The sequence below is a fragment of the Stomoxys calcitrans genome, chromosome 1 (assembly GCF_963082655.1).
Source record: "Stomoxys calcitrans chromosome 1, idStoCalc2.1, whole genome shotgun sequence".
Lineage (NCBI taxonomy): Eukaryota > Metazoa > Arthropoda > Insecta > Diptera > Muscidae > Stomoxys > Stomoxys calcitrans.
The window spans coordinates 156,486,364-156,511,163 of record NC_081552.1 but is presented as its reverse complement, the minus strand read 5'-3'; the positions used below and the strand labels follow the sequence as shown (position 1 = coordinate 156,511,163).

General features: G+C 39.1%; 1 protein-coding gene and 1 long non-coding RNA gene across 12 annotated transcripts in view; one reads left to right on the top strand and one right to left on the bottom strand.

The window, feature by feature from the left end:
- Positions 1-1,752: 1,752 nt before the first annotated feature.
- LOC106092065 (formin-binding protein 1-like) overlaps positions 1,753-24,800 on the top strand; it is a 365,714-nt gene continuing 342,666 nt past the window's right edge. For all 11 annotated transcript variants that reach the window (XM_059370763.1, XM_059370759.1, XM_059370762.1 and 8 more), the window contains exons 1-2: positions 1,753-1,923; positions 3,288-3,564. In XM_059370763.1, coding sequence (XP_059226746.1) covers positions 3,541-3,564 — 24 coding nt within the window. In that variant the 5' untranslated portion in view covers positions 1,753-1,923; positions 3,288-3,540. The remainder of the gene's footprint in view (positions 1,924-3,287; positions 3,565-24,800) is intronic.
- On the bottom strand, positions 7,867-8,868 carry LOC106082385 (uncharacterized). The gene is made up of 2 exons (XR_001220494.2): positions 8,665-8,868; positions 7,867-8,602 (listed from the first exon to the last, which is right to left on the bottom strand). It is a non-coding gene; the product is annotated as an uncharacterized LOC106082385 (long non-coding RNA).

The following is a 24,800-nucleotide window of genomic DNA, read 5'->3' as shown; positions in this document are numbered from 1 at the left end:
TATATCCTTTTTTGTCTAAGAAGAGATGCCGGGAAAAGAACTCGACAAATGCGATCCATGGTGGAGGGTATATAAGATTCGGCCCGGCCGAACTTAGCACGCTTTTACTTGCTCTTTATTAGTTCGGCTTGAGGTCAAATTTAAAAAAAAAAACGGTTATTTTTTATCAGACCTCGTATATGAGTGCGATATCTAAATCTTAACCGATTTTGACAACATTTTTGAACACGGTTTGGAACCTCATGCAAAATGTTGTATAGATAGGACAAAATATGTGGCTACTACTGCCATGAAATAGCATATGGAATGAAAGATATGCATGGGAGCTAATCTTGAAATGAACCGAAAATCAACAGAGTCAAATAGAGACACAAAATGACATAAGCAAAATTTAATGATAATCGGGCAAAAAAGTGCGGCCTGTATCTCGATTACAAGAGTAAATGGACCGACAGACGGACATATCTAAATCGTATCAGGAAGTAATTCTAAACCGGCCGGTATACTCAACGAAGGGGGTTGGTCTTCTCCTTCACAGCGCTTCAAACACCACTTTCGGTTGGATATGCTCCGAGGCAATATGGATATTAAAGGTACTAACGAGTAGATTATATTAAAATATTTTTCACTGTTCTAAAAGTGAAAAGTTATGAAACAAATTCCTAAAGATATGCTACCGACATTATTTTGCATTGCATATTGCTCACAAAGAGTGATTAAAATTTCAATATTTCGGCAATTAAGAAGCTGAATAGTTCAAATTAGAGAATTTTTTTCCGAAATTGGGACACATTTTTTGACCTGTACTTGGCCAGTTGATGTAGACAATTTTTTGGATTGGATGTTTCGACTCAGAGTTGTTGTATTAGCCCGAATAACAACACTTCTGTTATGGCCTCTAACCCATAAACGTCAATCTCTAGAATTAACTTGTGAAGAGCCTACAAATTTATTTTCAAGTAATCATCCATTTCTGCTGCGGAGAAGTCTAGGCCAAGTATGCTAGCTAGATAACCTACAAATCTGAATTTGTATTCTAAAACAGATCAGGCGATCGCTTTCTTTTTTGTTTTACGAATACCAAATCTGAATGCCTATGATGCTCGACATGACCGATATGACAAGGCGAACGAAACTAATGTGTGGAATATCGGATCAAATAGAACATCTTTTTAAGATTGTAGAAAAATATCACTGCTGTGATATCAAGCTTTTGGCATTTAGAATTATCGCGAAATCAAAACAATTACAAAAAAAAATTTACTCAGCTGTTCGCGTGACCTCATCTTATTAGTGCATCTTGCTCACCTACAGGAGCTTGACGAGGATCGCCGCCTTCACATGAAGATGTAGCTACAACAACAACTATTCGAAAACACGACTTTTCGCATGGCGAAACAATTAAAGGTGGTCTCATGTTTACAACAACCACAAATCATATGGTGCAATCCGCCATCTTGCCATCAAGCTGATACATGAGCAGAGAATATGCGAGAAAGAAGACAACAACAAAGAGAATGCAAACAAAAATCTGACATCTTAATACCCTCAAACCTGGCCGGCTGTTAACAGCTGTTCGCGTGAGACCACCTTAATAAATCCGCCTTGGACTTTTCGATTTTTTAATCCACTAAAAGTCGACTTCGAATTTTCGACTTTTTTACACAAAAAGTCGATTAATCGATTAGTCGATTTTTTATCCATGATTGTAATTCTCTCTCTCATTTATCATTTAATTTCACATTGTGAATCGAGGTAAAGTCAAGAACGGACGTCGCGGAATAAGGCAACTTATAATTTCGATAACCGGATAACCGATTAATTCATTAATTTTCACTTGTGTGCGTGTGTGTTTTGTTAAAAAATTTCCACAGCCTAAAGTTTCTAAAGATACAAATAAAATAATCTGAGCAAATAAAAGATGTAAGAGTTCAACTCCATTGCATTAAGTGCTGATTTACATATTGAGATGCTACATTTTAGCAAACGAAAACCACAAAAATTGTGGAACTGGAAAACGGTGTCGTCTGCAAAGTAGTTTTGTTCGACAAGTAGAGCAGCAGTTTATAGCAACAGCAGTGCAGTGCACATCTTTTGTTTTTTTCTTTTCTACTGTCTACACATATTGCAAAAATTCCTTTTTAATAAAGAGAAGAAAAAGTTAATCGTATTTGTTTTTTGTCGTGTCTTGGACGATAATTGGTGTGAACTGAGTGTAAATAAATAGCAAGAGTGAAACGTAGTTGCAGAAACAAAACAAAATGAGACAACACAACAGCGAGTGATATATGATGTAAATTAAACAAAAAAATTTGTATATATGCACATACATGGCAGCAGTACAAACTACAATGCCAGAAGAGATAAATATTTTTTGCATATGTGTGAGCAACCTAATGTAATAAAATAAATGGAAGCAGAAGAAAACTTAAGCTGTGTGGCATATAAGTGAAATAAATATTAATAATATGTATATAAGGAGCATATCATTATTTGTGGTGGAATTGTGCAATTTCTTATGTGTTTTGTTGTTGTCGGTGGAGCCCACCCGATGCCATTAGAAATACTCCTCGGATTTCAATTCGCAACGCCAGTGTATTTGACGTCAAGAGCACAATGAAAGAGAGACAGAGAGAGTGAGCGAGCAGAAGAGAACATTATCAGTGGGGATTGGGACAAGCAAGATGCGCCTTTACCACATTATTATTCGGAGAGTTTCTATTTAAATCGGATGCAATCCTACGCAGACAATATTTTGACAACAATCCTTGAGAATTATATGCATTCCTTGCTAGAACTTCTAAGCAGCTACATATATGCGTTATATTTTCGTAATTTTTTAATGTTTATTTTTGCGTATGCATTCTCTCTGTAAAATGTAAAATTTTTTTACCTGCGTCTATTTTGTTCCTTCTACCTAGCAGTAATTATCTGCTACCGCCTAGACATCATTTATTTACCTGTCTCCGAATACCCTCCCTTTGCTTGACCAATTGTTTGTGCTGTTCCATCTGCTCTCTTCGTATCTCTTTGTTGTTTGTATTCTAGCATTCGGTTTTATTATTTATTAATCATTTCTTCCACTTTTTATCTTTCGTCTGTGTATGCACGGGTTAATATGCAAGTGTGTTTGTGCGATGCCAGTTAGTTAAAATATGTTTTTTGCTATACAACAAAAATGTGTATATTTTAATTTTATGTGAATTTAGTTCAAATCCTTCTTAAGAATATCACTTTATTAATTTTCGTTTGTTTTAATTACTCCCTTCGACTGCTTCGATAAATAGTTAAAACGAACTACGAACGAGAACGCCTTTTTTTGCTGTGAAATCGATGGCAGTGTTGCCATTTTGGTGGTATTTTATTAAAAAATTGCACGGCAGATAAAATAAAGTAATAACAGATTTAAAAAGGAATACAAAGTTTCTGATTCGAAATCGACTTAAGTCAGCGAAACATCAAAGCTTTTAAAAGTTTTTCGTTCTTGGATTAGATTAACAACTCGCAAAGCTGGCGGAGGAGACGGCAGAGAATTCCAACATGAGTTGGGGTACTGAATTATGGGTGAGTTATTCCATCTTATATGTCATCTCTTTTCTCTCTGCTATATAACACTAAAATTTAATCCTATGTTTACTTTTCGCGATTGTTTTTTCTACGAAATAGATTTTGAGCCCAAAGAAACTTGCTGATTTCATATGGTAGGACATTACTAATAAAGAAAATTTAATGAAAGGAGGTTATAGGAGGCCGCCATAGCGCAGGGGTTAGCATGTTCGCCTATGCCGCTGAACGCCTGTGTACGGATCCTGGCATGAACATTAGACATTTTTTCAGCAGTGGTTTTCCCCTACTTATGCTGGCGATATTTGTGAGGTCTTTTACCATTTGGTATGGCAGCCATGTAAAAACTTCTCTCGCACTGCGGCACGCCGTTCGTACTCGGCTATAAAAAGGAGGCCCCTTATCATTGAGCTTAAACTTGAATCGGACAGCACTCATTGAAATGTGAGAAGTTTGCACCTGTTCCTTAATGGAAGGTTCATGAGCAGATTTGCATTTGCCTTATGTAACCATCGAGATTTTTGTAGTGCTTAAAAAAAGTAAACGCGAAAATCATGTATTTTCAACTGTGAAAAACGAACATAGTTCCGGCCCTAAAGCAACGTTGCAGAGGGACGCTTTTATTTGAATGTTATCGCATAATATCGACATCTATCGATTGTAGCATTGACAGTAGCAACAACAATAAAACATCCCGGCACGGGATAACTATGAACACCGCACAGATTGGAACTTTAAGCTCCGATCTGTGTGGTGTACATTGTTATCGCGAGAAGCTTAGCGTCCACAGTTTGCGGAGTAGCTGCAATTGCAGTCGCGGACAATCAGCGGTATAGAGCGGAGAGTCTCAGTGAGCGGTCGGGTGGTGCCGGCTCTTGCATAAATACTGAGTGCCTATGATGCTCGATATAACAATGCGAGTTGGTGGCGCCTTTTAATGATGTTCTCGCGGCGATCGGCCCTTTGGACCGGAACGAGCTTGCTCACCTATAGGAGCTAGATGAGGATCGCCACCTCCACATATAGGCATGTGGCTACAACAACAACAGCGTCCGATAAAACATAACGTGCATGGCATGGCACTAAAATAAAACAGGCCCATTTTAATTTGTTTCGTTTAATGGACAAACACATAAACACATAAAGACAACAGCTCTGATCAATGATCATTCCATTGAAATCTTGTAGATACTTCTCTCATATATATTAGTGCTGTTCGATTCATATTTAAGGTCAATGACAAGGGACCTAATTTTTATTGTATTCAAACGGCGTGCGTCAGACCGACGCCAAGTAAAGTAGTTTTACAGGGCTGAATACCTCACAAATGTCCTTAGCATTGGTGAGGGGATAATCATCATTGACTTTTTTTCTAAGGTTCTCGCCAGTATTTGAAACCAGACGTTCAGAGCCAAATGCGGACTTGTTAATTCTTGCGCCTCGGTTAAGTTATAGGCAAATTTGTACAAGGTAAAGTCACTAGTCCAGCACAATCCCATGGCAGCCGGAACCGTCATCGGCAAGGGCTGCCGCCTCAGTCTGCGTTTTTTTTTTTCTCATGGGAGAGGCACATCCCGCAGTGCCTTCTCCGGGATTGAAAAGAACCCCGTATCCTGGTTCTGTTCGGTTTCCCAGAACCGCCTCCATCATCGTTCGGTGTCGGTGAGGTGTAATCGGCGCATGGAGTGGGTACATTTCCGATCTTGCTCTGGCCTCACTTCACTAAGGGAGTAAAGTCATACTGGATATGTCGCAAGGTGCTGTGCGAACATAGCCATACCCGTCGTCGGACTATGTGACATAAGCGGGATTTGTGACTGGAACACTTGGAGCAATGTAAGGCACCAGGTTAGGCAAGCAGTGGTCTGCTGTTAAGTCACTCTCGAACCCCGGTAGGCGGTATGACAGGACCTCAGTCACTTTTGGCGAAATAACCGTGACTGATTCGAAGAGATGCGCCAGGTTTTTCAACCGTCAATTTATTGTGCATCCCGAGAGTGATGGGGCAAGGAGGAGAGCCATTCGAGGTATTCGTGGTCTCCGAGGCGATGGCAGCTATCACAATTTACTGTGGGCAAAGTTATGAATGTCATCCGTGGCGCCAATTCATCCAAGACGTTGGGCCCCGGCAGAATCTCTACACTGATGCTGAAGAATCTGGATTTACCTGGAGTTGAGTACATCAACCTGTCTTTGAACATTCTTATAGTTCCCGATGTCTGGAAAATGGGCTGAGTGATCCCGCTACTAAAGCCTGGAAAGGACTCGAGTTTGGGGTGGTCGTACAGACCGACCCCTCTTCTCTTACCAGTAGAAAAGACGCTTGAGGCATTACTCTTTCCAAACTTCGTAGGAGAATTTCCATTCGCCCATCAATATGGATTCCGAAGACTGCATAGCACAACAACAGCTTTGCATGCCATCACCGCACACCTTTGCCGTGGCTTCAATAGCCCAGGCCATGTAGTAGGATGGTTCTCGTGGCACTGGACCTATCGAAGGCATTTGACACGGTCAGCCATGCCAAAATCTTTGAGGACATCGCCAATACGTCCCTCCAGCCAGGTTTGAAACGCTGGTTCGCTAATTATCTGTGTGGTTGCCAGTCATTTGTGGAATTTAGGGATAAGAAATTGAAACACCGTAGAGTGAAACAGGGAGTTCTCCAAGGCGGCGTGATATCTCCGGCACTGTTTAACATCTACCTGTCCCCCATTCCACCCCATCCAGACGGCATAGAGATCGTATCATATGTGGACGGCATCAGGCCCCCACCCATTGATGACATCTGCGATAGGTTAAACTTCAACTTAAACGAACTTGCCTCTTATTTTGCTGCAAGAAATTTTAAGATATCTGCCACTAAATCTTCAGACACATTGTTCACTACATACACGCATGAGGTGTGTAGGGAGCGATGGTGGACGGAGTGACAATTCCTACCATTAAGTGTCCTAAAATACTTGGTGTCACATTTGACTCCCTCTTACAAATTCTCCTCACATAACACAGCAATTTGCGATAATGTCAAAAGTAGAAACAAGGTCACTTGCCACCAGCACTTGGGGTGCTGAGTGCTGGTCTCGTATATTCAGATCTGTCAGAATGCTGCCCTCCGAACTGCGACGGGCTGTCTCCTCAGTTCTCACGTGGATCACCTCCATCAGGAGACAAAGGTCTTGCCATTTCGAAAACATAACGACATGCTGTCTAAGCTCTATCTTTTGGGCTGTTGTCGCAGAGACCATCTCAATCATCATTTTGTGGATAGATATCCACCGCCCAGAAGCCTTAAGGCAGATCCACATGGTCTAGAGCATGAGGTTCAGCGCTACAAGAGAGAACCTTTAAATCGAGTGGCTTATCAAGCAGGTCTAGACTACATTCATGCATACACGGTAGAAGATGCGGTGAATAGCTACCGGGTGAATGTGGTCCTAGGACAACGACCGGCTCCAGTTGCACCTGAAGAATTGACCTCCCCCGGCAAACCAAAGTAGTTCTGGCTCAATTACGTTCCGGTAGATGCAGCCGCCTCAATTCCCACAGAGCTAGGATTGATGCAAACGTGCAAGATGTATGTCCCGATTGTAACCAGGGACCGCACGATACACGTCACCTGTTTAACTGCCCAGCCAGACCAACTCGACTCAGACCCAGATCCCTTTGGACTCATCCTTATCTTAGTCGCAGTGTTCCTGGATCTGGACCCTCAACAGATTCAAGCAGATATCTTTCGTCTGCTTGAATCTGTTTGTTGAACACAACAAACTGCTACAACAACAACATCATAAAACATTGTTAATTGTTGTCGTTGAAGCGACATTCGCATGTGGAGGTAGCGGTACTCTTCAAGGTGAGCAAGCTCATTCTATTCCATAGGACCGATCGCCGCGGGAACGTGATGGCCATTGGTTATTTAAAGGCGCCAATTACTCGCCTTGTCATATGGAGCATCATAGGCACTCAGTAGTCCGCGACTGCAATTTCAGTTGCCCCGAATGTGGTATTACACTGGACGCGCCCGGTAGTTGCCAGCTAAGCTTCTCGTGATAACGATGAACACCACACAGATCGGAGCTCAAAGTTCCAGCCCGTGTGGGGCTAAATGGCATCCCGTGTTGTGGGTATTGGGACTCTCGCGATTGTATCAACCTCTTAAAAAGTGTGTCCTTATGATTTATCAACAAAGATATTTACTATGGGGCTTATTCAATGTTAAATACATGATGGGTTTCAAAGAGTTCCCCATATATTGTGTAAATCTGTAAGGAGATTGAAAAATTGGCTATAACACAGAGATTGTTCAATACATATGGTATCTATATGTACAACAAATAAAGGTTTATGTACTATGTACATACGTATATACATATGTATTTAAAAGCATACAAATCAACGATTATAAATACCTTAATGTGGACATATGTACGTGGATACATACTCGTATTGATGTATCTCTGATATTGGCTATTAAACAAAATTTACATAAAACTCGTAGAACCTGTCCAACGACAAATTGAGCAAAAAATCGTCAGAGGAAAAAAAGAACAAATCTTCAGAAAAAAAAAATTACAAAGAATAATAAAAAAAAACATACAAAGTGTTCAAGTTAAGATTTTTAAAAACTCTGGACAACAGCAACAACAAGAATATTTTCTACCCATACAAGAAGTTGGTTGACTGGTGTGTTTACCACGTTTTCCATGTTAGGAGAACCCCTTACACAGAGCGAAGTACAATGGTTAGAGCGCGGCGACGAATTGTTGGCCAACAATATAACCGGCCAGCCAGCCACTGGTTGGACGCTGTCGGTTAGCGTTCCTCTCGTCCACATTCATTCCTACATATTCACATGTTTGTATCCGATTACTTGCTTAAGATCACTGGCACTCACTAAGTTCTTTATTCGGGTTCTGTGTCTGTTTCCATTGGCAATCGTCATTGGGGATTGAAAATAGAATTTTGTTTTGTTTGTATCACAGTAGATGAATGGCTTGTTGCTGGTTGCCTTCTCCATTGGATTTCGCATTCATTTCTAAAAGTTAATAACACTAAATTGTAATGTTAATGTCCGAAGACGTTGAAATAATTCATAACATTTCTTGTTTAGATTTGTTTTGGTCGCTTGTTCTCCATTTACAAAGCCCCCATTTAGTGAGGAGCTGGCATTCGAATATTCTCTGAACATTTAAATTCTATTGTCTTTCTGCCTTTAAGATGCATAATTATAAGAAGCCCCATATAGAGATGTGGATAGGAAAACAGGAATTTGGAGACTCAAGTTTTAAAATTGATTTTACCGTTTGATGGTATCTATGCTCTTTCTTGATAAATCATAATTATTACCTGACAGTCTTCTAATTTCAGGCCGTTCTGACTAATTTTATTTCTTGTCTCATGCTTGTCTTAAAAAGGTTGATTTTTTAGCTATTATCTTTTTGGCAACAACACGCACGTTTCGTGTTTTGTTTCACTGCCAAACATCTTCAGTTTGGCCTATAATTTACCCAAGATTCGTCTTGCAAAAAAACAACGCTTGCAAATTATTGAATTTTATTATCAAAATTTGTGATATGTTAAGAGAGTGCAACGCGCGCTTCTTCCATTTTACGACGAAGCTCATTTTTGGCTCAATGGGTACGTGAAAAAGCAGAATTGTCGAATTTAGAGTGAAAGATCAGCCAGAAGCATGCAAGAACTACCAATGCATCCAGAAAAAGTCACAGTTTGGGGCGGTTTATGGGCTGGTGGCATCATTGGACCGTACTTCTTCAAAGATGATGCGAATCGTAACGTAACTGTGAATGGTGAGCACTACTGTGAGATGAGATCCAAATTTTTTTTTTGCCAAAATGCAAGAGCTTGACTTGCATGACATGTGGTTTCAACAAGAGGGTGCCACATGCCACACAGCACGCATAACAATAGACTTATTGAGAGGCGAGTTCGTTCAACATTTTATTTCACGTTCGGGACCGGTCAATTGGCCGCCTAGATCGTGCGATTTAACGCCTTTAGACTATTTTTTGTTTCGCTATGTTGAAGCTCATGTCTATACAGACAAGCCCGGTTCAATTGACGCATCGGAAGACAACATTGAAGCATTTATTCGTGAGATACCGGCCGAAATGTTGAAAAAAGTATGCCAAAAATTGAACTAAGCGGGTTGACCATTTGAGGCGCAGTCACGGTCAACATTTGCATTAAATAATCTTCAAACATTAACATAAGGGGGCAAATTGTGGGTACCATGACGTAAACATAAGGGAGAAAGTGGCACAAGGCACGCCATAGGCGGCATTTTATTGCCACTCTATGGGTGACAACCATAAATAACCTATTTTGGATGTCTGAGGAGGGGTTTGAACCTGTCTCCTACGCCGACGATGTTATAATACTTCTAAGGGGTAAGGATCCGAACCAACTATGCAGACGGACAGTGATTTGCACCAGGCCTCTCATTGTCCGAACTGAACATAGCCCAGATCGGACCAAATTTGGATATAGATTCCATATAGACCGATTTAGGGTCTTAAGCCAATAAAAAATCGTAATTTCCTGTTTCGCTGAAATTTAAAGCAGTGAGTTCGACTGGGTTTTTTTTTTTAATTTGGCTAGGAATTATTTCCGGTATGTGCTTAAAAAGTAAAATGTTGGAGGTTATAGGTTAAAGGAGATCTCATTATGGAAAATTTCAGTCAAACCACATAATAATTGCGCCCTGTACACGCTTAGGACGTGAAATCGGGAGGTCGGGTTATACGGCAGTTGGAGGTCATAGGAGAAATTATGCAAAATTTCAACCAAATCGGAAAGGTGTGAGCTCTCTAGTGGCTCAAGAAGTACAATCAGGAGAGAGGTTTATATGCGGGCTATAAACAGTTATAGACCGATTGAGACTTTACTTTACAAAAATTTTGTATGTCATAAAATAAAATAAAATCGTTTTGCAAAATTTCAACCAAATCGGATAAGTATTGTGCCCTCTAGAGGCTCAAGAATTCAATTAGAGAGATCGGTTTTTTAAAGATAAAGCCCGATATAGACGGCGATCAAGAATACATATAATCAGAGTTGTATGTTGCAATATATCAATTTATAGGGCACGGTTTGTATTAGGATAAAATTTAAAAATAAATAGTCAATTTAAAAGTATCGGGAGCAGAGGGTGTAGCCGAGCGGAGCGAAAAAAAATTGCCGGAGCGGAAAAATTTTTGCCTGAGAAGGAGCGGAAAAAACGGTACCCGCTCCGGATCCCCGGTTATAAGTGACCACCCATTGAAAAATAAATAGTCAATTTAAAAGTATCGGGAGCAGAGGGTGTAGCCGAGCGGAGCGAAAAAAAATTGCCGGAGCGGAAAAATTTTTGCCAGAGAAGGAGCGGAAAAAACGGTACCCGCTTCGGATCCCCGGTTATAAGTGAACACCCATTGAAATCCCCAACGACCTACATTGATAACAAGAACGCTATGTGTTTGTACCTTATAGGGTTGTAGATCAATGATAAAAACAGAGTGACTAGATTGGTATACCGCCATCTTATGTTGATAGGAGGCCACTGCGCTGAACGCCTGGGTTCGAATTCTGGCGATGCTGGCAACATTTGTGAGGTAGTATGCCATGTAAAAACTTTTTCCCAAAGAGATTTTGTACTGCGGCACGCCGTTTGGATTCGGCTGTAAAAAGGAGGTCCCTTATCATTGAGCTTTAACTTGAATCTGACTGCACTCATTGATATGTGAGAAGTTTGCCCATGTTCCTTAGTGGGATGTTCATGGGCAAAATTTGCATTTTGCATCTTATGTCGGTGGGAATAACAGACAAGAACTTTGTGCATTTGTTTTTTACACCCAGAAGGAAGGGATTCGATGATTCGATTTAGCTATGTCCGTCTGTGCATGTTAATCATCCGAGAGAAGAAGCCTATTGAAATTGGGAAAAAATCGGCTCAGATTTCGATATAATTCCCATTGTTCGATTTGGACTTATATTGCCATAATGTGGCCATTTGACAGGAGGGATTTTCTCATGACTCTCGACATTATTGGTGAATTTCATAGAAATCGGTTCAGATTTGGATATATATCCCCATTTTCACTCCTAATGCCACTGCAAGTTTATTTATTGACCAATCTTCCCAATACACTATGTTCGTCCGATTTTGAGAAACTTTGCAATAAAAAGTGCTCATTAATCAACCGATTCCCTTGAAATTTGCCACGAACGATTTTGTTATGACTCTTAATATTACTGGTGAATTTCATAGGAATCGGTTCAGATTTATATATGGCTGCACACCGCCCGATTTTCGCTTCTACAGCTTGGTCGAAATAGGTTCAGATTTAGACATACCTGCCATATCTGTATATAGCCCAATTTTCAATTCTAGCGCCCTGCAAGAACATTTATTTACCAACATTGCTCACATTTTCCACAATGCTTTCCTCGATGACTACCACAACTTCCAAGTAGTTTGGTCCAAATCAGTTCAGATTTACATGTAGCTCCCATATATATGTTTGTCAGATTTTGGCCAATTTCCAATAATGTTGTCATTTGTCAACCGTAGTTACTACAGTTTGAACATATTTGCTCGAAAATTGGTACGGATTCGTAATTTGTTCAGAATTGGGTATAGGGTAGGTGTAGGGTATTATACTGTCGGCACCGTCTGACTTTTGCCTTTCCTTACTGGTTTATTGTTAGATTTTAATTCATGTCAAAATTATTATTTTTTTTTTCTTCCTTAAGTTGTTTTTTTTTTATTGATTTTTCACAAAGTTAATTATGAAGTGTAGATACTGGTCGCAATTTTAAAAGAATTTTATCTTGCGCCGCATGACATTACTCATTACTGAATCATTCGTTTGTTTTGCGATTGTACTTCAGTGTCCGGATAAAATGGCAGAGCAATAATAATTTCATGCATGTTCTGTACGGAACGTAAACTATATTTGCGTGACGGACTACGTAAAAAGTTGCGTTCGTCGTCCACCGTCCACCGTTCACGGTTAAGGTTCTATGTTGATTTTCACTAGTTTCGTGGTAGTGGAGGAAAGCACAGGCATAAAAACAAACAAAAAAAGTAAAATTGAAATGTCTACAGACACACAGACGGAGAAACTAGAGAAGAGGGTCAATAATTGTGCCGGTTTTCGGTTGGCTCGCTGGCTAACTGGCAGTCTAATATACGCACAAAATATTAGACATTATGAAGATAAATAACCCACATGTGACATTTGTGCTAGGCAGATGACTTTAAGCCGACACCAAGACAGATAGCCAGACTTTCGTGAAGATAGATTGGCAACTTTCTTCATAGCTTAGGCAAATGTTCACTTTATTGCGAAAATGAAATGCCTGTAGCCGGCCACCAGCATAATCGGCAATATCAAGAATTTGAAAATGCTTTGCCTTTTCGATTTTCAACACGCTAATCATGCTGTGAGAAGAAGGCGTATTTGGTGTAAACAATTACACTCCACTTGTAAGATCCAATTCCATTGGTAGCTGCTAACAAGTGGTTATAATCTTATTGGAAATATGCATTTCAAAAACGTGTTTGATAATGAAGCGAAGATGCTGCGCATGCGCATACTCTACGCTTTCTTTGTTTGTTTACATTACATCTTAAGTGGGGGATTGTATTAAGATATTAAAAAAAAAAGTTTTTTTTTTTAATTCATAATCATAAACTTAAACATATATGTGCATCGTCGATGGAAATTTGTTTAAAAATTACCTACCATTCGCTGCATGGATATGGATTTCCTTCAAGGATAGCCGTGCCAGACGGTTTGTCAGACATCTCAGTATTTATGCAAGAGCAGGTGCCTCCCGGCCTCACACTGAGACTCTCCGCTCGATACCGCTGGCTGTTCGCGACTGCCTTTGCAGCTACTCCATATGGAGCATTTTACCATCCGCAATCTATGGACGCGCCCAGTAGCTCTCTAGCTAAGCTTCTCGGGGCAGCGACGAACACCACACAGATTGGGCCACAAATTTCCAGCCTGTGTGGTGCTTATAGCTATCCCTTGCCGCGATTGGCGGTGATGTTTCCCATTTCTGTTCATCAATGAGTTGCAGGAGAAGTTTTTTTGTCTTCTACCACCTACACTAGTCAGCCTAAAATGTGTTCAAAGTGTTTGTATTTGATTAAAAAAATGATAATTTCGTGGTAAATTTTAGGCATTAAATCCTGGATGTTTCAGAGTTATGACCATAAATAAATGCCCTTGAAGACATCACACCTAATATGGTTGAAAAGTCTTCTAACCAAAGACGAAGCGCGTCCCATAGTGGTTGGTGTGTGTTGCTATCTTTGGCTTTCCTTTTTCATTTGCATCTCTGATCATTGAGCTCGTCTCGAAAGAGAAAATTTAATGATCTTCGTTCTAACAGGCAAAAGACTTGAAAAATAAAAAATTCGGCATTCGAACCTGGGCACACGGAGCAACAGCGAGAGCCGTTGCCGTTGTCTAGCGTTTGAAGCCATCACTACAACTTCCAACAGATGCAAAAAATCATGTGTAGTACGGAAGAAGTGTAATTTGCCACAGAAAGAAAGTCTGTCATTAGACAAAAATACATGCTTTGCGCAAAAAGTACAGCTAATAGACCAGGTTGTCGAGCGTGGTTAATGTGGTAATTATATCATAGATGCGTTTTCGCTATTAATACGATTCAAATACAACATACCATCTCACAGCTCTTGAAGTCTTCTAACCAAAGACGAAGCGCGTCTCATAGTGGTTTGTGTGTGTTGCTATCTTCGGCTTTCCTTTTCCATTTGTATCTCCGAGCATTGAGCTCGTCTCGAAAGAGAAACAAACGAAAAATGCAGTTTTACTAACAAATTTAAATATCCCAGTGAAATTTGATCCCAAATTATCTTATTGTATGTAAAAATAATTGATAGCAGATAAAATTGGATCTGACCTTATAAAATTTTTACATCGGGTTATATAAGAGGTAGGCACAACAATACATACTGAAACAAGTAAAAAGACATCAAGTTCGGCCGGGCCGAACTTTGGATACCCACCACCTCGGGTATATATGTAAACTACCTTTCGTCATAATCCGGAGAAAAAGGCACAATTTATGCCCCCATAGCAGCTTTGTCGAAATATGTTTCGATTTGAACCGAATTCGGCACGGACATTGAGTAGTCTAATAAGTACAAGTCATTGTTCAATTTTGTAGAACAAAATATTGGTCTTTTTGGTAGCTATATCCAAATATAGACTGGCCTGAACTACGGATACGGATGTCAAAAAGCCTAACACAAGTCACTGTGTCAAATAATAGCGAAATCGGATTATAAATGCGCCTTTTATGGGGCCTAGACTTTAAATCGGGAGATCGCTCTATATGACAGCTATATCCAAATCTGAACTGATCTGGCCAAATTGAATAGGGATGTCGAAGTGGCTAACACAACTCATTGTCCCAAAATTTCGGCGACATTGGACAATAAATGTGACTTTTATGGGTCCAAAACCTTAAATCGATAGATCAGTCTATATAGCCGCTATATCCAAATCAGACCGATCTAGGCCAAATTGAAGAAGGATGTCGAAGGGCTTAACACAACACACTGTCCCAAATTTCAGCGACATCGGACAATAAATGTGCCTTTTATGGGTCCAAAACCTTAAATTGATAGATCCGTCTATATGGCCGCTATATCCAAATCAGACCGATCTAGGCCAAATTGAAGAAGGGTGTCGAGGGGCCTAACACAACTCACTGTCCCAAATTTCAACAAAATCGGGTAATAAATGTAGCTTTTATAGGCCTAATACCTTAAATCGGTCTATATGGGGGCTATATCAAGATATAGTCCGATATAGCTCATCTTCAAAGTTAATCTGCCTATGGACAAAATGAGAATCTATGCAAAGTTTCAGCTCAATATCACTATTTTTAAAGACTGTAGCGTGATTTCAACTGACAGACAGACATGGCTAGATCGTCTCAGATTTTTACGGCGATCAAGAATATATACTCTTTATAGGGTCGGAAATGGATATTTCGATGTGTTGCATCGAAATATCCATTTCCGGTATTTGAATCGATAAATGAATAAACCCACATCTTTCGGTGATGGGTATAAAAATCTGAAAGAAATTATCGTCTCTTAAAATGAAACATATTGTGTGGTTTTTCTAGTGACAAACCTCTTTGCGTTTCTTCTGCTCTTACCCTCTCTAACTCTGCACCCATTTTCACGCCACTTGAGCTGTGTATGTAAACAGTGGCAAGTAATCGCATGCTGTGTTAATTACTTGACGCGTAGTCAATAAAGTCGTCGCTCGACGAACGACGATGCAGTCGCCGGCTGCAAACATTGCATAGTACGCGGATGCATAACAACAAATCACGGATATTCTATTATCACAACAGTATCACTTTTCATGATAGAAAGTCTTCCATGTTTAATTTTGTTCACGCCTTCTCCGTTGCCGAAAAAAAGATGCTAACTTATATATTGAGGGTTTTTAAGAACATGCTATACGGGTATATTTTTACAAATTGTTGGAAAAATAAACAAATCGAGAGTCTAGGCTTTTAGTTTTGCAGAAGCATTAAACTTAGGATTTCCGTGTAAGGACAAAAGCTAGATTTCTTATTTTTTAAAAATTCGTTACTTTTTAAGCCTAAATATTGAAGGACGCACCTTTTTGTTAGATTTTTTTAAGACTTTTTTTTAAATTGATTTAATTAATTAATAAATAATTTAAATTGCTATTTTTATTTCCGGTTTTTCCTACACTCAAAAAATGTTGAACCTTAACAATAGTTAAAATGCACTTCATTTGGGAAATATTGAACTTCCTATGGCGCTAAGGAAGTAATTTCATAACTGATACGAAATTGTTTTTACATAGCATTAGTTCACTCTTATATTCCCCCACGTAAAATATGAACTAACGAGCATTGAAACTGAAACGTAAAAGTATTGAAAGAATCGTTATTTCCGAATTTTTCGGAGCATCCAATTGGAGATTGGCGGGCACATCTTAATTACCTATGTTAATCCGTCTCCGACCTCCACGCTATAAGTAGCTCAACTGATTTGAAGAAGACACATTTTTAATGAAACATTTTTTAATTATAAATTAAATAAATCTCTACCTTTTGTCGCAACCGAGAGTTTAATTAAGAAACTTCTGTTTACAAAGCAGACGCTATAGGCATTCATCCACATCACTATTGTTTGAATCTGACGCTATTTTCCTATTTCAATATTTCCTAACAATGCAAAAGCAAAACATTTTCTCACTCTTTTTCATCAAAGAAGGGTATGCTCTTTTGTCTAGGTTCGACATATTCTGTTTACAGTCACAATGTTATCACCAGTGAAAGTGCGCATAACTTAAAATAACATTTGGAGATGAATTGCGTAGAAGCTTTTGTGGCACAGAGCATGTGATTCTACAAAAGGTCCCGAGTTCGAGTCTCGAACCAGGAAAATGATTTTTATTATCCAAAAAAAAAAAAAAATTTAATGCCACAGTTTAAATTTAAGTTTAACACTAAGTTGCAGCTATTTAGTTATTCTTATTTCGGAGTATGTTATTGTGAACTCAAGAAATGGAAATTATAAACATTGAACTAAAATTCCAAATATTTTTAAATAGTTGATTCAGTAATAAGTTTCAGAACAGGTATCGTCGACCTTAATATACTTTTACCCATGTTTAAAAAGGTGCTTGTTTATGCCAAAGAAATTTGGTTAAGCAAAACTACTAGGTTAGGTTAGTTTAGGTTGAAAAGAGGATGCAGATATTAATCCGCCCCATGCCACTATGGACATACACCTAAGCCAGTAATCGGTTTGTTGTGCGCTCTCAAAACTATAAAGTAACCTCCAAAAAGAAAATTTAAAGTTAGAAATTCAGTGCTACTTACAAAATCCTTAATTGTTTTCAATACAACTCCCATAAGGTGGATGCATGTCTGGTATTGTTTCTCCACCTAAGTGCCGGTATCTGTTAGACACAAAAGCCGGGCAATGACAAAGGAAATGCTCCAATGTCTCATAATCTTCCCCGCATGCCCTACACATGATATCACTTGCCGCACCGATTTCACATAAGTGAGCTCGTAGTCCTATGTGCAGCGTTATGATACCAATGGCTATACTGACCTCCTTCTTGCTTTCATTCAGTAATAGCCTCGTCTTCTCACTATCTGGATCCCCCCATAGGATGTTCGCCGTCCTACCGACGGTTTCGCTGTTCCACAATGTTACATGCGGATTCAACGCCCACTCCCTTAACTCGGACTGCGTCGACCTGAAAGGCTTCGGGTTAACCAAGTTTATTGACGGCAGTCCACTGGCCTTCAGCGCCAAATCGTCTGCCCTTTCATTTCCCCTTACTCCGTTATGGCCCGGCACCCAAACGATGCGGATTTTGCCATCCTCAGAGAAGGCGTTAATTTCCTTTTTACACCGCAAGACTGTTCGTGACTACTAACATCACACGAGTTATAAACTATTTCATCTATACTCATAATAAGTTAGTCTTTTTTTATACCAAATTAATTTTCTAACCCTTGAAAAATTTTTTATTACACGTGAGTAAAGATCATGAACTAACGTATATTTTCTCATTAATACGTATTTACGATAAGCTTAATTTCTGAGTGCAGATCCATATTAAATGCTTTGTTTAGTGTGTTCGTTATGTACTTTCAAAACCATGTTATAAGAGATGCGGAGTCTGGAGTCAAATTTAAAGGATGAAAGACATACAACGAGGCTGGTGGGTATTGGCTATTTTGTTTTTATACCCACTACCATAGAATAACCCATCGAACTGTTGATTTGCAATAAATATATTGGGTTGCCCAAAAAGTAATTGCGGATTTTTCATATAGTCGGCGTTGACAAATTTTTTCAATGGCTTGTGACTCTGTAATTGCATTCTTTCTTCTGTCAGTTATCAGCTGTTACTTTTAGCTTGCTTTAGAAAAAAAGTGCGCGAAATTTTGTTTACATTTGTTTGTTTGGCGTCAATTTTAATATGGGTACCACATGTATTGAAAGAAATTCATTTAACAAACCGAATCAACGCTTGTGATATGCACCTTAAACGCTATGAATTCGATCCGTTTTTAAAACGAATCATAACTGGAGATGACAAATGGATTGTTTACAATAACGTTGGTCGAAAACGATCATGGTCCAAGCATGGTGAACCAGCTTAAACCACTTCAAAGGCTGATATCCACCAAAAGAAGGTTATGCTGTCTGTTTGGTGGGATTGGAAGGGTGTGGTATATTTTGAGCTGCTTCCAAGAAACCAGACGATTAATTCGGATGTTTACTGGCAACAATTGGACAAATTGAATACAGCCATCAAGGAGAAGCGACCAGAATTGGTCAATCGTAAAGATGTCATATTCCACCAGGACAACGCTAGACCGCACACATCTTTGGTCACTCGCCAAAAACTGAGTGAGCTTGGCTGGGAACTTTTGATGCATCCACCATATAGCCCTGACCTTGCACCATCAGACTACCATTTATTTCGATCTTTGCAGAACTCCTTAAATGGTAAAACTTTCGGCAATGATGAGGCTATAAAATCGCACTTGGTTCAGTTTTTTGCAGATAAAGGCCAGAAGTTATATGAGCGTGGAATACTAAATTTGCCAGGAAGATGGCACAAGGTTATCGAACAAAATGACAATTATATATTTGATTAAGGTTCATTCAAAGTTTTATTAAAAATGCATTTACTTTCTTTTAAAAAATCCGCAATTACTTTTTGGGCAACCCAATAGTATATATATACTTGACAATCCAAATTGATCAAGACTTGTCCGTCTGTTCGTCTCTCCGCCCGTCCGTCTGGGGAAATCACGATAGCGGTCGAACGTGTAAAGCTAGCCGCTTGAAAATTTGTACAGATACTTCTAATTGATGTAGTTATTGGGGATAACAAATAAATCAAATCGTTGCAGATTTGGATATGTAAATTCGCCCGTAAACATTCCATTAAGGAACAGGGGCAAACTTCTCTCACATATCACTAAATGCTGTCCGATTCAAGTTTAAGCTCAATGGTAAGGGCCTCTTTTTATAGCTGAGTCCGAATGGCGTACCGCAGAGCGACACCTCTTTGGGGATAAGCTTTTACATGGCATTGTACCTCACTTATGTCTCCAGCATTAGGAGGGTATAACCACTGCTGAGAATTTATTTTCTGATGTTGTAGCCAAGATTCGAACCTATGAGTTCGGCGTCACGCTGTTGTTGTTGTAGCAGTGTGGTTAGAATGTCATAGGCATAAAAGCTAACCTCTGCGCTACGGTGGCCTCCAGATTTGGATATAGCTCCCATATAATCCATGATGGTGGCACATTTTTAATTGCATTACAATTTGTTGGGATTAGTTTAATCTCTTATATCGAAGAAGTGAGCCCACTCTGTGTAAGTGTGTGTAGTTGTAAGGCTTAAAATCATCCAACCTTGGATTTAGACATTCAAAACAAAGCCAAGATGATAATTAACCCTTTGAAAGACCATTAACCAGCATAGGGTGTGTCTCTTCCCTCCTCCCAAGTCGGTGAGACTATATCATAATTCTGATGCCGCACATAAGAAGACGTCCATATAAATGATGCGTGCCTCCGAAAGGTAACATTCCCCATTTGCTTTCATCATCTTTGCCTAAAGTAGTATCACTTAGTGTGAAGAAGAAAAATCCCATTAATTTCAATTTTTTGAGTTACGTTCTTGACTTGTTGTAGCGCAACAGCAGCGAAGAGCCTAAAGACAAAAAGTATGTCAGTTATAATTAAAACAAAAACACAGTTTAAGGCAAAAAAAACAACAACAAGCATTTTACCCCACAAATACATACGATATATACATACATAATCACATATCCAAATAGATATATGTACATGAGGTGTAAGTTTGTAGGCAAACGTTTTTATGCATATGAGATAGTACATAGATTAGCGGATTTTTCAATTCTTCTCTTTCTTTTTTTGTTTATATTTTTCTTCGTACAACGCTTAGGTGAGAGTCTCTTTTTGATAAAGAAGAGGAACGCACAAAAGCAAAACAACTTCAACAACCTCGTTTACTGCAAAGCACAAAACATTTACCTCTACATACACACACACACACACACATACACTTTCCTTCCCAACAAATCACTCGGAGAAAAAGTTAAATGAAACAGGCCTCATTCGCAACATTGAGGTTGGTGGGCGGAAAGAGGTGGAAATAACAAAACACTGTATTTATAGCAACACCATCACTCCTCACTAAGATTCCTACTCAATTTTACCATACACTGAAATATGTTGTTGGAATTGTGTTTTTTTTTTAATTCTGATGTAAAGAAGATTTTAGTGTTGGAAAACGAGGCTGTGCTTAAAACATAACGGTAACCTGTGTGCAACAGATTTAATTCAGTGACGGCAAATTAAATGTTTTTTTTTTTACATAATGACTGGTACTATGCGCGTTTTTCACAGTTAAAGGCATGTTTTTGCCGATTACTTTTTTGAAACACTACATAATACGTTTGATCAAAATTGGGTCTGGCGATTTGAATGAGTCAAATCTTTTGATCGCCCAAAATATTCTTGAAAACAGAACCATATTGCTGTCCCATTTTCAGCAGATTTTCTGTTGTTTATATGGGTATGCCAATTTTGCCCATGAACATTTCTCTAAGGAACGGGGCAAACTTCTCACATATCAATGAGTACAGTCCGATTTAAGTTTAAGCTCAACGATAAGGGGCGTCCATTTTTATAGCCGAGTCCGTACGGCGTGCTGCAGTGCGACACCTCTTTGGAGAGAAGTTTTACATGGCATAGTACCTCACAAATGTTGCTAGCATTAGGAGGGGAAAACCAGCGCTGAACATTTTTCCGGAAGGTCTGGCCAGGATTCGAACGCAGGCGTTGAGCGTCATAGGCGAACATGCCAACCTCTGCGCTACGGTGGCCCTTTACTTTAAGTATGTGAATATTTAAGTAGGCTTCGGTTTGTAAAGCATCACTTTGTCATTAACTGTAGTAAAGTCTTGTCCTTTTCTAACCTTTACGAAACTTGGACCATCGCTGACCGATTTTGAAATTGCTGATCAGACGAAATGTGAAGGATCGATAATATCATGATTTAAATTAAAGATGTCCTTATATAAAACAAAAACCCTTCTTTTTTGTTTGTTTCTCTTTCGAGACGAGCTCAATGATCGGAGATTTTCTTTGCAAATGGAAGAAGAAAGCCAGAGATAGCAACCTTCTGTTTGCGCTCTTATTTTGATCTTTAAAATCGAAAAAATCAGAAAAATACCTTCAACAAATGATTGTTTATCAAAAGAAGGTGAGAAATTGTACATCTTTAAATTAAAAAAAAAATAATAATAACCTCACCAAACCAAGCGAGGTTTCAGACAAGGAGACAGCCTATCATGTGATCTCTTTAATATCCTGCTGGATACGAGATGCAGATGTGAATAGATATGGCATACTAATCACAAGAGAACACATGCTACTCGCCTATGTATATGTATTCACTGTTCGAACGCTTAGCTTCAACTAAGTGATCGTTTGTTTCTTTGCCAATAATACCCAACTACAAAAAATGATTTTTTGTTTCAACAATTTTACTCTCATATTATGGAGAGTAAAATTGTTGATTATAGCTTGGCTTAGTCTTTCAGCCATTCCCAAATTATCGCATATCCTTTGTCGTATACAGGAACCAATATTGTCAATCACTTTTCCCTGGCCCATTACATTTGCTTCAATCATTCTGTGCTGGAAGTGCTAAAAGTTGCAATTCCAACGCACTTGTTAAACACTTATCCTCCCCATGCGTCAGTTCACATTTACTTGCCGGTTGTTGTTTTTGCATAACTGGAGAATTCGAGCACAAACTTCTTGTCTCGAACCCACCCTCTCTAAGTGTTGATTAAAATTTGAGGACAAAGAACAATGTCCTGCAAATGCTGCATGGCTCAAGGCCAAAGGCATTATGGGATGGCTTTTAAATGGAATGGATTGTGAATGTTGTGTGCGTTAGGAAACTACCCCATTCTACTACCCTTCGTCTAGCATACAGCACATTCTGCACTTGGAAATCCAATGTATGTATATTAGAAAGGGTCTTAATAAGAAAGGAGTGTTATTTCCTCAATCGTTGGACAATTGCGAATTTCTCTACAGACGTCCCTTTAAGGAACTATATTAATGAGTGCGGCCATAAGCCGACATAGGAGGCTATACATAAATGGATTAATTAGTAAAATGCTGGAATTTTCGAATGTATCATAGTATGGTTCTTAGGCCAATTGACCCCTTGATCCGAACCTTGCTTATTCATCCGGATAAGAAGTTGCTAGACATGAAACCTTTTCCCTCTCATGTGATTTAAACCCCCTCGATGTGGTAGTTTCTTCCTGCAAACTATTCTAAGGGCCATAAGCAATAGAATTTTGTCACTGATTCAATAGAAAGATAGCAGGTGATTTTTATGAAATGGCTAACGAATACATCGACTAAATTTTAGTGGTTTTATGCAGCATATTATAAATGTCTTGGTTACCCACTTGAATATATCCACCTTAAAATTCTTATTTCCGTTTCTATATCCCTTTGTGATGCATTTCTCATTTCTTTGTTTGTTGGCAAAGCCCTGGCAATATTTTGTTGTATTATAGTCATGTTGTGGCCTCACTTTACCTTCTTGTGTACTTTAGCATGTGTCTGGACCACACCCTATCGCAATCATTGATTTTTCCTTTTTCCTTGCTGAGCGCACTCCAGTCATTTGGCTTTGAATTTCTCCTTGAGCCGAATAAGATGACACAAGCGCGAAAACCTTGCACTGCTTATTCCATATCTTTTGTGTGTAGTGTTGTTTGGAGATGTGAATGTAGATTTGTTCATATCTGGCCTAGACACTGTCTGTGGGGGCCATTACTGGAGGTGGTTTCCTTAGGGTAATATCTGAGGCGCTTATTCACCCAAGAACGTGGTAGACTCAATACAAGGGGGTGGTTGTTCAAATTGCATGCCTTATGGGAGTTTAATACAATTTATGAAAATGCCTTAAACGTAGAAAGCCGACTTGCTCTATTGGGTTTCCACAACCGCTAAGAAGGTGTTTGTTTTACATTCCCTCACCATCAGTTCAATGACCCCATGAATTCAGGAAATGTAATAGAAAATATGACAGCAACATCTGTTGCGGAAATCCTTCATCTAAGAGCTACGTAGAACAACATTAACTCCAATTTTGAGAAAATGTCCAAAACAATTGAATTAAAATTACAAAATTTAATTTACAAAAAAAGCGAACATATTTTCTATTAGGATTATCAATTTAAATCAAATGTCAATTCTAAACTGAAATCAAGCAAAAGAAAGAATTAAGGCCTGGCTTTGCTCTCGTTAATGTACAGTAAATGTAGAATAAATGTCTATTTGGAAATAAATACATTTATTTCCAAAATAGACTAGAAGGTGAGGGAGGGTCATACGTCGGAGAACTTCAGGCATGCCCTGAGGACACAACATGCATTCCTCAAGGGCAGGTCGGAGAAGAAGTCCCTTCGCGAAGTGATGTGAAAAGTCGATCAACCGAAGGAGGAGAGGATGATATATCGATCTTTATAGGTAGCTCCAAGATGGGGACAGGGACTGTATTTGGTTCTATACTCCTGTGCCATAACGATAGCTGCAAAAGAAATTCCGGAAGGGATTTACAGTGTTTGAAATCAGGATATATGCCGGCGCTGTAGGCCGCGGGTTCTCGAACAGTGAGGTCCAAGTGTGTCGAATTCCTCATATAGTCCTAACACGGTTTAGCAGATACGATGGCGCCGTATTGATGCTCGACCCCAACACTCATCTTGTAATTTCTCCTTATTTATATGTATTGGCCACCGGGTGAACTCACCTTTTCATGGTGGGCTAGCCATTCAAACTTAGCCCAAAACTATTGACAATAAATTGTAAAAAAGTGCACAGAGAAATCAAAAAAACAGGACTAACAGTTTACTAAATAAACATTTCTGGTTTTGAAACTCGTTCAAACTTCAAATTTTATCAGCTGACACGAAAACGGAACGGAATTCTACTTTCCGGTTACGGTCAACAGATGTTCGGTAATCGTTTTGATGTATTTTCGTAAGGCAAAACAAAACAGCTGACATGTTTTTCTACATTAACAGTACATTTACGAG